The sequence below is a fragment of the Brachyistius frenatus genome, unplaced genomic scaffold (assembly GCF_029030835.1).
Source record: "Brachyistius frenatus isolate BFR_SWC_R1_liver_20210118 unplaced genomic scaffold, ASM2903083v1 Contig_117, whole genome shotgun sequence".
NCBI lineage: Eukaryota > Metazoa > Chordata > Actinopteri > Embiotocidae > Brachyistius > Brachyistius frenatus.
Window position 1 is genome coordinate 320,894 of NW_027210716.1, and position 14,145 is coordinate 335,038.

At 39.8% G+C, this 14,145-nt stretch overlaps 2 protein-coding genes across 5 annotated transcripts in view; one reads left to right on the plus strand and one right to left on the minus strand.

Moving 5' to 3' along the window:
• LOC138629514 (GDNF family receptor alpha-4-like) overlaps nt 1-14,145 on the plus strand; it is a 326,543-nt gene that overhangs the window by 213,268 nt on the left and 99,130 nt on the right. The window lies entirely within an intron of this gene.
• LOC138629552 (disks large homolog 4-like) overlaps nt 1-14,145 on the minus strand; it is a 68,368-nt gene that overhangs the window by 39,787 nt on the left and 14,436 nt on the right. The window contains exon 1 of one of the 4 annotated variants that reach the window (XM_069713324.1): nt 5,979-5,997. The exons of 2 other annotated variants lie outside the window; for them this stretch is intronic. Coding sequence is in view for 1 of the 2 variants with exons in the window: in XM_069713321.1 (XP_069569422.1) it covers nt 5,019-5,120 (102 nt within the window). In the remaining variant the exon portion in view is untranslated. Of the gene's footprint in view, nt 1-5,018; nt 5,136-5,978; nt 5,998-14,145 lie in introns of those variants that run through there. One more of the 4 variants, XM_069713321.1, reaches the window with a different exon arrangement.

Consider the following 14,145-nt stretch of genomic DNA (forward strand, 5'->3'; position numbering starts at 1 on the left):
AGCGGCAGCTCGACTGCGCTTCCATATTGTTCCACAGGGAGACCATTTAGCTGCCCAGCAGAACTATTCACAATATCTGACTAAAACTTTGATCAAACAAGTGGAAATACTTTCAGTTGTACTCGTTTTGAAGCTCATTACTGTCCCAACCAATTTAAGGCTTTCTCTAAAATTAAGAATACAATCCCTGAAGTGCTGTTTGGCTTTCTTCACAGCCAGAAGGCTTGTTCTACCACAGTGAAACATAAGTCACAAAACAAATAAATAAATAAAGCTCTATTTCTTTTCTTCTTTTTTTTTTCCAGTCTTTTACTTTACTCCACAGCTCAGCCCTATTTTATACCTCCTTACATTGCAGTCTTAAATATTCGCTTGCTAATTCATGTTCATCTAATCTTAATGGAATTCTGAGTCTCCTTTCTGTGAGATGATTCATCATTGATAAGACCCACACAGATGCATCATCTTCAAATTTAATAATCAGATTTGGAGTCATAGATACAGTAAATGGCGCCATAGTGGGTGCTTGGCTGTGGTTGTGCTGTTGAGGGGGGGTACATCTCGTCTTGTCTGTCTAGATCCTGTTTTCACACAAACTTCAGGCTGATTTGTGAGATGAGAAACGCTTTCATGAGTTGGCAGGAGTCGGCCAGCTCATGTGAAATAGATCATTATGTAAATATAGGATATGCACAAAATTCATTTCTGGCGTGGAGGCTCTCGCCTTGTTGCTCCACAGAAAGAAACAGCAAGCTCAGTTACATGTAATGATAAGTGAGGAAGCTTGTAGTTGACTAGTTTTAAAAGTGATTGTTGTGTGCAGATATGCAGCAAAAGAATGAACAGAATACTGACAGCTTTAACGGTATGTTTAACGGTATGTTAAAGCTGTCAGTATTCTGCTATGATTGTAAGGGTCTGTTGGATATTTGTTACAGTGAAAGGAGTAGGCCTATGTCATGTGACTGCAGCTGTGGACTACAGTTGCCTGAGCAAACATGCAGACTTTGCTTCATATGTACAGAAAATCGCAGAATGAACAAAACCAAAATAGGAAAATCTGAATTTTCAATATCATTTGACCAAAAAAAATTTGAGTTTTTTTTTTTTTAATGATAAACTGCCATCCAAAAATTTGCAACACTTTAAGCACAAGTAGCCTAATTGTCTGGTCTTGCGAGCAATTATACTTTATTAGCCCCAAAAAAAAAATTGGGGGGAATAAAATAGAAAAAAAATCAAATTAAATGAAACATAAACTAAAATAAAATGTTCCATTGTTTTTGCAATTTGCCGGTCAGGTTCGTCCTCCGACGGCGCTCAATAGCCGTGATCATTTCATCCCCTCCCCCTCTGTCCACACAAGCATGCACACACCTTTTTTATGCTGAGTACATACATTTTTATGTATGTAGCACATGCAGTGGGGGATTGTGGTGTTAACCCTCACCAGCCCTCGGCTTTGTGCACAGACACCATCAGGCACAAGGAGGCCATTTTAACCACACAGTGCTACAAGAGTGCTTAATGGTTTCATTGGAAATGAACATGCAAAAATAGCAGCAGTGGGTATTTTCTTTTAGTGTATGATCATTAGCATTGCTTGCACAAATTGCCTTTCAGTAATAGTCAGCATTGTAAAAAGACTCTTTGATCAAATGCATTTGTTTCTTAATGTTTGGCAATGTAATTAAAAAAGGGAATTATGATTGATACTGGCTCATTCAGTGTGTCTATGACATTTTCTACTTGTCTACTACTGAACACTGGTTGCAACAAAGGATGTTGGCTTCTCAAGTGGTCCAGTGCTATTCCTGCTGCTTAGATGTGCTCATCTCAAGGTTTTTAGTAGCATGTACAATAAGTAGAGAGGCCATCTTGGAGTAATACGGAGATAAATTCTGTTGGCAAGTTTGAATACTGGAGTTCTTTGAATTAAGCCATCGAGTCTTTTGCAGAAAGGCCATATTTTCTGCACTGTCACCTCATTAGTAAGACTATTTATCTTTATGAGCAACAGCTACTGGTCAGAGGTTTCTGTTTGGCCTGTTTTTCTTTTTGCATGGCCTTGATAGATAGATATGGTACAGTAATGGTCATTTCTGCGCAGTTCTAGTACCTTGAATGTGCTGCTTACTCCTACAACCAGCACGTCCTTTGTTCACATAAGACCAGGTGTGGTATTTGATTAGCAGAGAAGCAGAGGTGAGCAAGTTAGCGAGGTAGAGGCAACCCTGAACAGTTCAACCTCAGACCTAAACAGAACATTAGTAAATGTCAGCCACGTCTCGTTGTTGTTGCTGCAATTCTCCGAGCTCGCTGTCAGAGCTAAGCCTCGCTGCTCTTTATAAAAGATGACACAAACAGTAGGATAAAATAGGTCAAATCCATAGGAAGAGATGAGCGTCTGCAAAGCTATAAAAAACAGTGACCACAGTATGTGAAGGAAAACACAAGACTATGCGTTGCAGTTTACCAAAGCAAAGCACCTTCTTCTATGACATCACCCTCTGATATTTTCTATATCGTTACTCTCAATCATTTGATTGGTTGGCTGGTAATGAGTGACATCAGGTCGTTTTCCTGTCCATTTTCCAGTAAAGACATCCAAGAATTGATTGTCCAGGGTGAGGTGATTATCGATCTTGATATTGAGATGAAGGCACACTGGTCCCTGAGTCGTAAATCATTCATTACATTAATACTCGGCTTCCATTAAAACTCAATCCCTCAGTTAGTTTACAGTGCATGGCCTTCAGTGTAAGTGCTGCGCTGAGTTGTAGCTTAAAGACAAACTTCAGCGAGGCAGGCTGTCTTGATTAAAATGTCGTGAGACCATCGATGAGCATCAAGCATAAAAGAGCACATTAAAGCACTACTGAATGCTTACAACCACATAAAGACCTTTTTTAATTAAGGTCCTCCTGAATTTAAAATGACTGAGTTGATTTGTGCCGGGCTTTGTTTAGGAACAAAGGTTATGCAAATAGATAACCTTGGAGGATCACCTTGGGAAATGACCAGTCATGTGGCAGCTATTGTAACTTAGAAGTTTAGCGAACACAGTCCTGGAGGATGTAGGGAAGAAAAGAAGAAGAGCAGAAGCTAGAGAAACAGGCACAGGATATAGAGGAGCTCTAAAAGTATATTGTGTTGCAGCATACTGTACATCCCAAACATTCACATTAAACACCACCTATAACAACCCCCCATGGGACTGCAACTGACTGGTTACAAGCTGTTGGAGGGATACTGAACCTGCCTGTGTACAGATGTGGCGAGTGGGAATGAAACAACAATGCAGAGGCTCACCCTGAATCCTGGGATGATTAGTGTGTTTTTAAGGACAAGACATCCTGGACACAATTAACTGTGGCATCACATAGGGGTGCAAATATGGTAGTGTTTATGAATAGTTTATATTAACAGTAGTATTTAATAGTTCATAATATGTGCTTTAGATGAACTGAACCCCTTTCTTACCAGCTGTAATTAAACTAGAATTACAGTACATACTCAAAACCAATTAATTTTAATGGAGCTGTTGATCCCATTTCAAATCTGCTCTTATTACAGAGTAAATGTTTGCTGTGGAGTTACATTTCACTGGTTGGTCATGATGACTGTAGCAGCAACTTGAATCTATGTGAAGAGAATTAGAAAAGGCGTGGAGATGGAGATACTGAGGAAGATATGATCCAGGAGGGAGTGCTGCACGGGAACGCATGGGATTATCTGTGCTAATAATACTCCACATAGAGCACAGCAGGACCACCCTTTCAGAAAGAAGGAAAGCAAACACCCACAGTAATTTTACCAGCAGTATCTTACAAATGTAGGAATGCAGGCAAAATGTTTAAATAATCCCAGTTAATGAAAATGTCCAGCTCTTTCATATCTAATGACACACAGCTAATCAAATGCAGGGATTGACTCAGATTGTAGCAACAACACAAAACAGAAACCAAAATGTCGGGACTGGATCTACAAACAAATTATCTGGAGCTCTGTACACATGTACACATCATTTTGGCAAGTGGAGGGACAAATTCTGGCCGGAGCTGACTTGGCTTCGTATAAAGCTAACAGACTAGAGTGCCATGTGGAGGGAAACTCTGAGCTGGCTGCCATACTGGAAACACCTGAATCTGGGAGGGAGGGAAATCTGGCATGTGACGGACAATCACAATGAACGAGTGACCATGTTCCCTCTTTGGATCACACATCCTTGCTATGACAGAAAAAGACAGAAAACCATACTGCAAACACACAGCTAAACGTGGCAGCCTGTTTTCTTGCTGATAAGCAGCTGACAACAACAGCTCTGGTTTGGATTCATCCACAGAAAACACCAGGGGCACCGTTCATGTTACCTTATTTCAGGCTGGGATTAAGCATCTCTTGCAGTTTAAGGTTTCCTCTAATGATGAATGATATTTAAGTGGCCCTGAGCAATAAAGTGCATTTCCCAAGGTCAAAAGCATATCATGTTTGCTTTGGGAAGTAAAAAATGTGAAGCCCTAACATGAAACTGCACCCTGCACACAAGGAGGAAAAATAGTGACTGATGTTCCATTCATTAAATGGCAGTAAACACTAATGAGCTATCCATAAACACTAACCATGCTTGCCAAGGATGCTGTAGACCGCTCCGTGGAAATGGAAATCGGCCATGTATGAGCATGAAAACCCGACCACGCGGTGCTGTAAAGGTAATATGTTGTGAATAAACTGGTACCTGAAAACATATGGACGAGAGAGGAAACCGTAGGTGAGTGTGATCACTGTACGAATTACTATAGAGGCTGTGCAACGAGAAAAGCGCGCTTCAAAACGAGCTATAGGCTATTCTACCTTGGACGAAGGCAACGTGATCACAGCTGAAACAAACCTACATGACAGTTTCTTACACAGGCCATTTTCCTCGTGTTTTTTGGGGGTTTTGTTTTTTTGTTTTTTTCTAATATTGCCTGTTTGTACAAATTGCATTTCGATGACAGCCGCTGCTGCAGGCTTACCTTGCACCCGAACATAAGAGAGAGGGTCCGGTTACTGCAGATGACCTTACACTGGCACATGACCGGCGAGAGACACTTTAAATTCCTGACAGGCAAAGACATCAGTCCAGAGCCTCCACACCGGGCAGACAGCACAGACCAGAGCTCGTCGCTCCGCCGCCACTCACTCAGATCGGAGCCACCGTGCAATTCAGGCAAGAGCCGCGGAAGATGGGGGGGGGGGGAAAGGGGGAGTCGGAGATGCCCGTTAATTGGCGGGCTGCCCTGTTGAAATGTGACGGTGTAGCGGTGTTACTCGGCTCCAGCAATCGTGTTTTTTTTTTATTATTATTTGTTTTTTATATATATATATATTTAACTTCAAATCGTGCATTTGTGTAACGTTTTAAAGCGTCGGTCGTCTCGTTACATCGCCATGATGTCCAGAGGTTTAACACTGGCAGCATCATTCATTCATTTGCACAAGTATGTCGCTCTCTCTCTCTCTCTCTCTCTCTCTCTCTCTCTCTCTCTCTCTCTCTCTCTCTCTCTCTCTCTCTCTCTCTCTCTCTCTCTCTCTCTTATTTGATTGGCGGTAAAGTTTGTACTCAAAGCGCAGCTGGAATCGCAACAGGAAGCTGTGAACAGACTGAAGAGAGAGCACTTATCAATAATCCCGCGAGACTGCATGGAAATAATAGTGGCAGTAGTATTAAAGTAAGAACACACCAGAATATTCTACCAAAAGCAGTGGAAGCTGGGAAATATTGATGCTGCCACATCAACCACCTTGCTGCTCACCACCACATGTAACAGTGTGATTGCTGCGCCCCCTGTTGGATCATGAGAATAAATGCTGCAGGTGCTGTCCAAAGTGCTGAAATCTGTCAGCTCAGTGGGAAGAAGCCCTTGAAGGATTCCAAATGTCTTTGTGTAAAGCTGACAGTTATTAATCGAGACGTTCGTGTTTGTATCTGTCACCTTGCAGCATTGTAGGGTCCAAGGAGGCCAAGTACAACTGGTGGACCTCTGCCCTCATCTCTCATAAATGCAGAGTTCATAACAGATAGGGACACTGATGTAGGCTGTGACCTGCATGGGAAACAAATACATGCATATTCAAAACATTTGAAATTAAGTTAAATTAAATAACTCGACACTGAAAATTAGAGACACATACGTTTGTGGTATCAGCATTTACAGGTATCAACTATTTTTGATTTGCTCCCTATATAACTGCCACAGAATTTACTAATTGACCCTAAAAGTTACTATGCAGGCAGTTAAGATAAATGCAGGACTATGTATTAAATAGGAGCTGTTAAAAAGAGTTTAAAGTAAGACAGACTGTTAAATGTTCACTGAAAAGAAACATTATTTAAAAAAAAATTGATTTAATTGATTTAAGCAGTGACAACAGTTGTTGAATTAACAACTGTTTAGTGGAAAGCTGCTATTTCTTCTCATAAGCTTGATATGGTTGTTATTTGGCTGTTTAACGCTAAAAGTAAATTAAGTCAAATTTAACTTAAAATCATAGTTGATACATTTCTATAATATGTTTATTGGTGACCATTCACTATATTATATTCAATACCTTAATATCTAAAAAAATTGTTTGTAAAAGAGTAGTATTTTCAAATTAAAGTACTCGAGATGATGCAGTGTCGATAAGCCTCCTATTGTTATTTCAGTCATGCTAAATCTCATTATGTCTCAACATGCTTTATGTATTTTCCAAGATGAATGCCTTATTTAGTTCCATTTGTGTTTTGTTCCTCTCCACTCCTGTGTGTGATTGTGCTGACATAGTGAGCCCACAGGGTGGAGTGAGAGAACCAGGTAGGCCAGATTTAAATATTGTGCATTCATCTCAGGACCGACTGCGGCGCAGGGCTCAGTGCTCCCGGGTGACGTCAGCGTTAAATCGAACACAGAGACCGTCCCAAATACCTCAGTGTGCTGCTGATAGTTGTTTTTTTGGTGTGTTTTTTTAAACTGTATCCCCCTTCCAGAGTGTTGGGGATATCCTGGGAAATCTGCAATGTGCTAAAGACATCAGCAGGTTTACCATGAGCCTACAGAGGAAGGTCATGAATTTAAACACAGTGGGAAGACTAGTGGCTTCTTAGGAAAATATTTTCTACAGTTAATTAGACAGGTCAATAAATTAACACCTAATTAAAAAAAAAATCATAATAAAGCTTCCTGTATGGGAATGAGATTGGAATGGCAATACTATTATAATATAATAATATTATTTTTTTTTTGTCTTATTTTTGTGTGTTTTGCTTGTTTGAGGCATAGCCTCGTTCACATTTGTCTTTTCGTACTTTAGATTCATGTTTTACCTCCGAACTTTACACTCTGACTCCTGTCCGTTGCCACACAAGATGTCTAAGGGCTACAGCAGTTACCATGGATATTTCTATCTAAAAAAAAAAAAAAAAAAAAAAGCAAATCAAACTCTGTCCTTGGTTGCTGCAGTGGATGTGTTTTAGTAAGGGACAGCATTGACTGTACAGTGGAAAAGATTGCACCAGTGACTAACAGACTTGCAGTAGGCCACCTCTTCAAAATCACACAAGGGTGGTTCCACGCATTTTCCTCTACTCCTCCGTGTAAATCACATCCACACAGTTTTTTTTTCCTGTGTTCCCCTCACATCACACTCCACTATGAAAGATAGCGCCTGAGCTCTTTATAGATGTTCCTAAGGAGTAATCTCACAATACCATCACCTAATCATGTAATCGGCAATCTTTTCAAATGGCTTATACAAACAAACAAAAAAGCCCATTGAATTAGAGCTCTAAATGTGACGGTATCAGTTATTTTGTTACTATTTAAGCAGAACAAGTGAAATGCCAAGTTACAAGTTTTTAATCTGCTTTGCAACAATTAAATTATGCATCTGATTTACCAGCTATGGTCACTGGAAGGAATTCCTTTCCTATGATTCTCCTTTGACCTAGAGTAACCTTTTTATTTCTCCTCTCAGCAACCGCCGACATGTATGCGCAGCAGGAGGGATGTCATGTTAGTCTGGGTATGACTGTTTATACAGTACAAGTCTGGGCTGCCTCTGTGCTTTCACAAAAACACAGACATGTCATTAAAATGATTTTTTTTAAAATATATATATAACTAGTCTGTATATACAATTGGACCAACCTATAAAACTGTACTGTGTACATACAAGTCGCAACAATCACAGCTTGAAATTTAAACCAAAGCTGAAGTGCCTTAATGAGAGAAATCTTTAGGGCTGTGAGTGTCTTGAGAAACGTTCCTGGTCTGGACCAATCGACACGCTGTTTGGGTGAGGCAGGACAGGCGGTTGATTCATGTATGAACTCGAGTTGCATGTACATTGTTTTCATGCAGTTGTGATATAATGAAAAAGTATGAATGTTATTTTGTCACCATTGGTCAGTGGAGGAGGAAATTACATTTTCTATGTGAAGTTTTGCCGTTTGTTAGTTTATTTCTTTTCACTGTACTAACAGACAATAAAGGAATTCAGATATCCAGTTTTTTTCCAGGGTTTTGCCTACAATTGTAACGTTTAGGTGTAGCATCCAAATGCTTTTTCACAGCACTGAAGCCACTGTAGCTCTGTAACACTTTTGGTGATTATTATTGTTATGGCAGACGGTTCATTCAGAAATACATATTGTAATGATAGTACTCCAAAATATTTTACTCCAAGATTTTAGTCAAATAACCCTAACCCCCCACCCTCACACACACACACACACACACACACACACACACACACACACACACACACACACACACACACACACACACACACACACACACACACACACACACACACACACACACACACACACACACACACACACCACTACCACAGCACTTAAACCCTCCACAACCCTAGGGAAAACCCTGAATTCATAAATCTTTATTTTCCTAGTGGTCTCTAATTCTAATGCATTTTATATATCATCTAAGCATTAAGTAGAATGTGTACAATGCACTTTGCCCCATTAGCTAACATACCAGTGATGCTGTAGGCATTAGTTATGAGCTTTAATCAGGTTTCAAGTGTCTCTCTCTCTCTCTCTCTCTGTTCTCCCCCTCTGCCCATATTTGGAACATCCTGGCTCCAACCGGAAAAGATGGTGCCGACCACAAAGCCATTCTCTATGCTTCAATCTGGCTCCAATGCAAAACGGGGTGATGTCATCCCTTACTACTTCCATCTCTATGTATGAAACTAGATTTCTAGATTTAAAAGATCCACATGTTTATACATTTATGTAGATTTCCATCGATTCAACAGCACATTCACACAGAGATGGCTATGACTAACAACATCTGTAATCACCGCAGATACGGTCTGATTTCTATGGTTACTGTAAGTGGCTTTCCCCTTCCACTACAGCATTATGTAAGAGTGGGAGTCACATGGAAACCTAAGCTGTGGTGTGTAGAGTATAGCATTAATATCCTAATGCTGCATTGTATGATAGAAAGAGGGAGGGAGGGAGGAAGAAGAAAAAAAAAAACAAGAGTGTTTCCATGACAACATCTGCAGGGGATGGCAGATCCCTAACAAATAGTCCACTTGCCAGCAGCTTTTTGGTCACTGCATCTTTAACATGACGTTCCTGTCACGAGGGATTGTCGACTTAAAGGCAGGTTTCTTGTGTTACTACTACATGTGACACGAGTGAGACATGAGACCGTTTTTCTCAGAGTATAAAGAAGCACTCTGACTATGAGAGCAGTTCAGTGAGTCTGCAAGTGCCAAAAACTGTGCTAAGCCTACCCTGTAGGTAGAGTCAGATGGACCAGTCTTAACATTTTCTCATCTTTCCTGCGAGCCATTTTTGAATCTTGGTATTATCACTAGTTTAGAAAAGAACATACCTTTAATGTTTTTCCTCTACATTGAGGATAACAAAAGAAAAGACATCAAAGGCCCAACATTGACATGTTTGCATTTGACTGTATGGAAACTTAAATATTTGATCCAGAATAAGCAAAAGTCCTTTTTGATCTCCCTGCATACAGTCTGAATGCACTTTAGGACAATGACTTTACATTTGCTCAGCTTTTTCTAAGATGTGTGTGATCAAATAGCTGCTGCTCCAACTAAAAAGTGGGGAACTGACTGACATTAAGAAACTAATATTATTTAGTGTTATATTTTTGTTTTATTGGCACCAAAACAGAAAATCTTAACAATTAAAATAAAGTTGGAACTACTTTTTTCATTTTTTTCATTCTTAATGATGCATTTTATTCATGCTCGAAAGGACTGTATATATTATTTTCAAATGTATTGATTACAGCAGTGCTGTCAGATTAACTACTCTTAATTGGAGAATCAGCTCTGCTTAAGTACAAATATAAATGATATTACCCCTTAAACATTACCTTACCAAATGTAAATGCACTGCAAGTGGTATCCTAATTTTAATAATATACAAAGCAATTTTGAATGATTGTAGTTCTTTCTTAAAGAACAGAAATTAAATGGAAATTCTGGTTTATTTCAGCTTGGTGTAGCTGCCATGTGGCTGTTGTGGCTCTATTGGTCACGTTAACTTTGCACTCTCCTCCTCCGAGGAAAAGAAATAAGGACTCACACAAAATGGCGTATGTCGTGGTACTATAACGAGCTCCCTGTAGCTTTCAAAAAATGACATGTTTTCATGAATCAATTTAAAGATTGAAGTCTGACTGAAAGTAAGTGCAGATATTAACCACCTATAAGAGATTTTTTACAAACTACATGAGGGATCTACATCTGAGCATACTTGCCATCCGACCTAATCATCCTTCGTCTTCCTCCAGCCATCATGTATTCTCACTGGCTTGTTAACATGTGTGACGATGACTCTCTGGAATCTGAAAACAGCTAAATTCAGTGGCAGATTATCCCATGGACCATTATGAGGATGACCGCAAGTCTTCTCAGTTTGATGGTCAGCTGTACATAGTACATATTTTGCTCTTTTGTGTGACTCCTTGTTTCCCGAATCTCTACAATGCAGGTGTAGAATGCAACGTGAGCATGACCCACCGAGAGACCATAGCGACATTATTGCATAATATGCCAGATTGAAATAAACCAGAATTATCCTGTAACTGATTAAACCCATATTTTTACACTTGCTCCAATGATTCATCTGAATGATAACGAGTGATAATAAAAGAACAAGAACAAATGCTTCAATCCACGTCATTGGATGACAACATTTGTCGCTCTGTCTGGACTGTTTCTCTAAACAGTTGTTTGCTTGTTTGTTGAATTTTACAATGATTGTATTCATTGGCATTTATACCACCACACAACGATAGCAGCTAATCCAAACAGTTTAGGAAAAAAATTTTGTATCACACTTGCACAACAACCTCTAGTGTTCAGCCTGTTCTAACCTCCAGCGCTCAGCAGCTTTGACGCTGGAATAGTCTAACTAAAGTGCAAACACAACTGGGAATCTCCTGAGGCTCTCAGACTGCCTCAGCTCTACAGAGTAGGAAAACACCCAAGGTGAGAATTGTAGTATTCACACCTACACAGAACCTGCGATATCTGATTTGTCTTTGCTTGGATATCTTGTTTAACTTGCAACAAGGAAAATCAGTTGGCTTATTTGTTGGCTCTTATTTATGTAATATTAGCAATTCATATGTCAGGGAAAGATAAGGACTTCTGGTTACCGTTAAAACCCTTTCCTCCTTCCCTTTAATTGCACAGAGGTTAATTCATTCCTAGTACCGTAACAAGAACAATCCATAACCTGGACACGTTGGGTCCTGTGGTAGAGAAGTGCTTCAGATCAGTGGCAGGCGCACCAGCAGCACTCAAAGGTTGCTCTACAGGCAAACCGTAATGTTTCACATCTGATATTCCTGGTTCTGTCTCTTGCAGAATCATCCGGCTGTGTAAATTGTACATGCCCAAATGGAGTCATCACCAACAGGGATGACTTGGAGCGATGCATTATGCATGAAGTATGGCGTGCATGTTACACCTTCAACACACTTCAAAAGCCAAAAATGTTCCACCATAGGAATGCATTCGTTTTTCTCCTTCTGGTAGCAGCAGACATGCTTAGAGGCAGGCATTAAATGGTTAAATTGAGCTCTTGGGCGTAATAAAAACATTGTCTGTTTTATTGGTTTTTTGTTGTTGTATATTTATGCTTTTCTTGTTTTGTCTTTTTATTTGCACACAGTGGGACTGTGAGAAACAGTTTTTCGATCCATATGTATGTCTGTATGTCATGTGGTGGAGTTGAAGTTGAAGTAATTATCTTTACCACCCCCAAATGAGATGAGTACATCCACACTGTAATCATGAGAGCACGCAGATGATTCTCTTCCGGTGACAAGCGAATAATGTCTCACTGCAGCTACTGGTCTAATTCTTTACAACCATCACCTCACTTTCCCTTTCACAGGCTGGCTGTGCTGTGCGTCCGCCCACACTAAACACAACAGCAGTGTGCTGTCCACAGTACTGAGACGATTCCCCGCCAGCTGTCTTCCATCTGAGACTTAAACATGTATGATGTGAAAAAATGTGAACGAAAGATCACTACAAACTGTCAACTCGGGCTCCAGTCTGTACTGAAATCTGTCCATTATAAACCGGAACCACCCACAAGTTAAACAGCTCTCTCTGACCTGGTCTGAATCAGCCATCATGTGTCTCAACTTCACTTCTAACCTTATGAACAGGCCAACGCAATGCTTCGATGCATATGCCATAATATACTAATAATGTATATTAGCTCTATAATACTAGATTTAATTTGACTAGGTAAGTGGGCGGGCATATATCCTCAGTTATTCAGTAGCCGCTGCTTGCTCCACCCTAACTCGTCCAAATATTGTCACTTCTGGCCTCTAAAAACAAGAACGTGTCGGCCTAAATGCTAGACTTGAGGCTTCAAAACTTCATGTTCATTTAAATTTAAAAGACTCCTGGTGGTTCCTCAAGATCAAAGATTGGCAAACTTTAAAAATCATCAGAGGGAAGGTGCTTAGCTGTTTGTGGCCTACAGCTCCCTGTTTCTCTCTCTCTCACTCACCTGTCGGGGCCAGCTTTGTCTCGCAACAGTTTTTTTTTTTTTTTTTTTTTTAACTTTATAGCCCTTTAAAAATTTCACTCATTTTAAAAACAATGACTGATGAGTCCCATTATAATTTTATATGAATACGGAAGAACTGTTATGTGTAATAAATTAATGAATAAAAAAGAATTAAAAAAAATTTGGACCCTGGGCCAGTTGGAGTGCAATTACTTGGCTTTTCAGAAATGCTCTTACGACTCTTGCGTACCACCAGGTGGAGGTTCGCGTGCCACCACTGGTCCGCGTGCCACCACTGGTCCGCATACAACAGTTTGGGAATCACTGCTCTAGTTTAATGCTATGAATGCTGTAATAGACATGACATACAACTATCTTTACTAATAGGGCCCTGTTACAATAATGAAACCTCTGTTTAACAAATCTTTCCTTCACTAATCAAAAACACAATGCTAAACAGAACAGAGTGAGTAAAAATGTTCATACAAATGTAATTCCATTTTCAAATTACAATTCCTCACTGTTGATTTCTTTTAGTCCTTTAATTCACATTAAAACATTTCAATCATGGGGTTACACTGTAAAAGATACTGGCTGGTTTTGAGAAACCAGGTCCTGCTTTACTTCAACAAAAGTTTAGTTTTAGTTTAGTTGAGACTAGTTTAGTTTTCTTTGCCTGGGGGGCGTGACTGCAGCTCAGTCTATAATTAGATATGAAATTTGTATTGTGGGATGCTGTAAGTTTTCTTGTATGACCATGACCAGGAATCAATGTTGTTCACTTCGTGGGCAGTACAGTGCTTATCATTACATAATATTTTATTAAATTAAATAAAAGTCATTTTCTTGTGACTTTGATATACCACTAGGATGATTATTTCATCAGGGCAATACTTATGAACCATGTAAAGTGCCGGTTCATGACCTCACAATTATCACACATTCACTCAAAACACTGTAGCTCAAAGGTCTCAGGAAGCAGAATAAGAGTGACTCGACTTACTTTGGTTCATGTTGTTCTCCTCCAGTAATGCAGCATTAATTATGTCTGCTCCTGTGCTCTGGTGCTGACT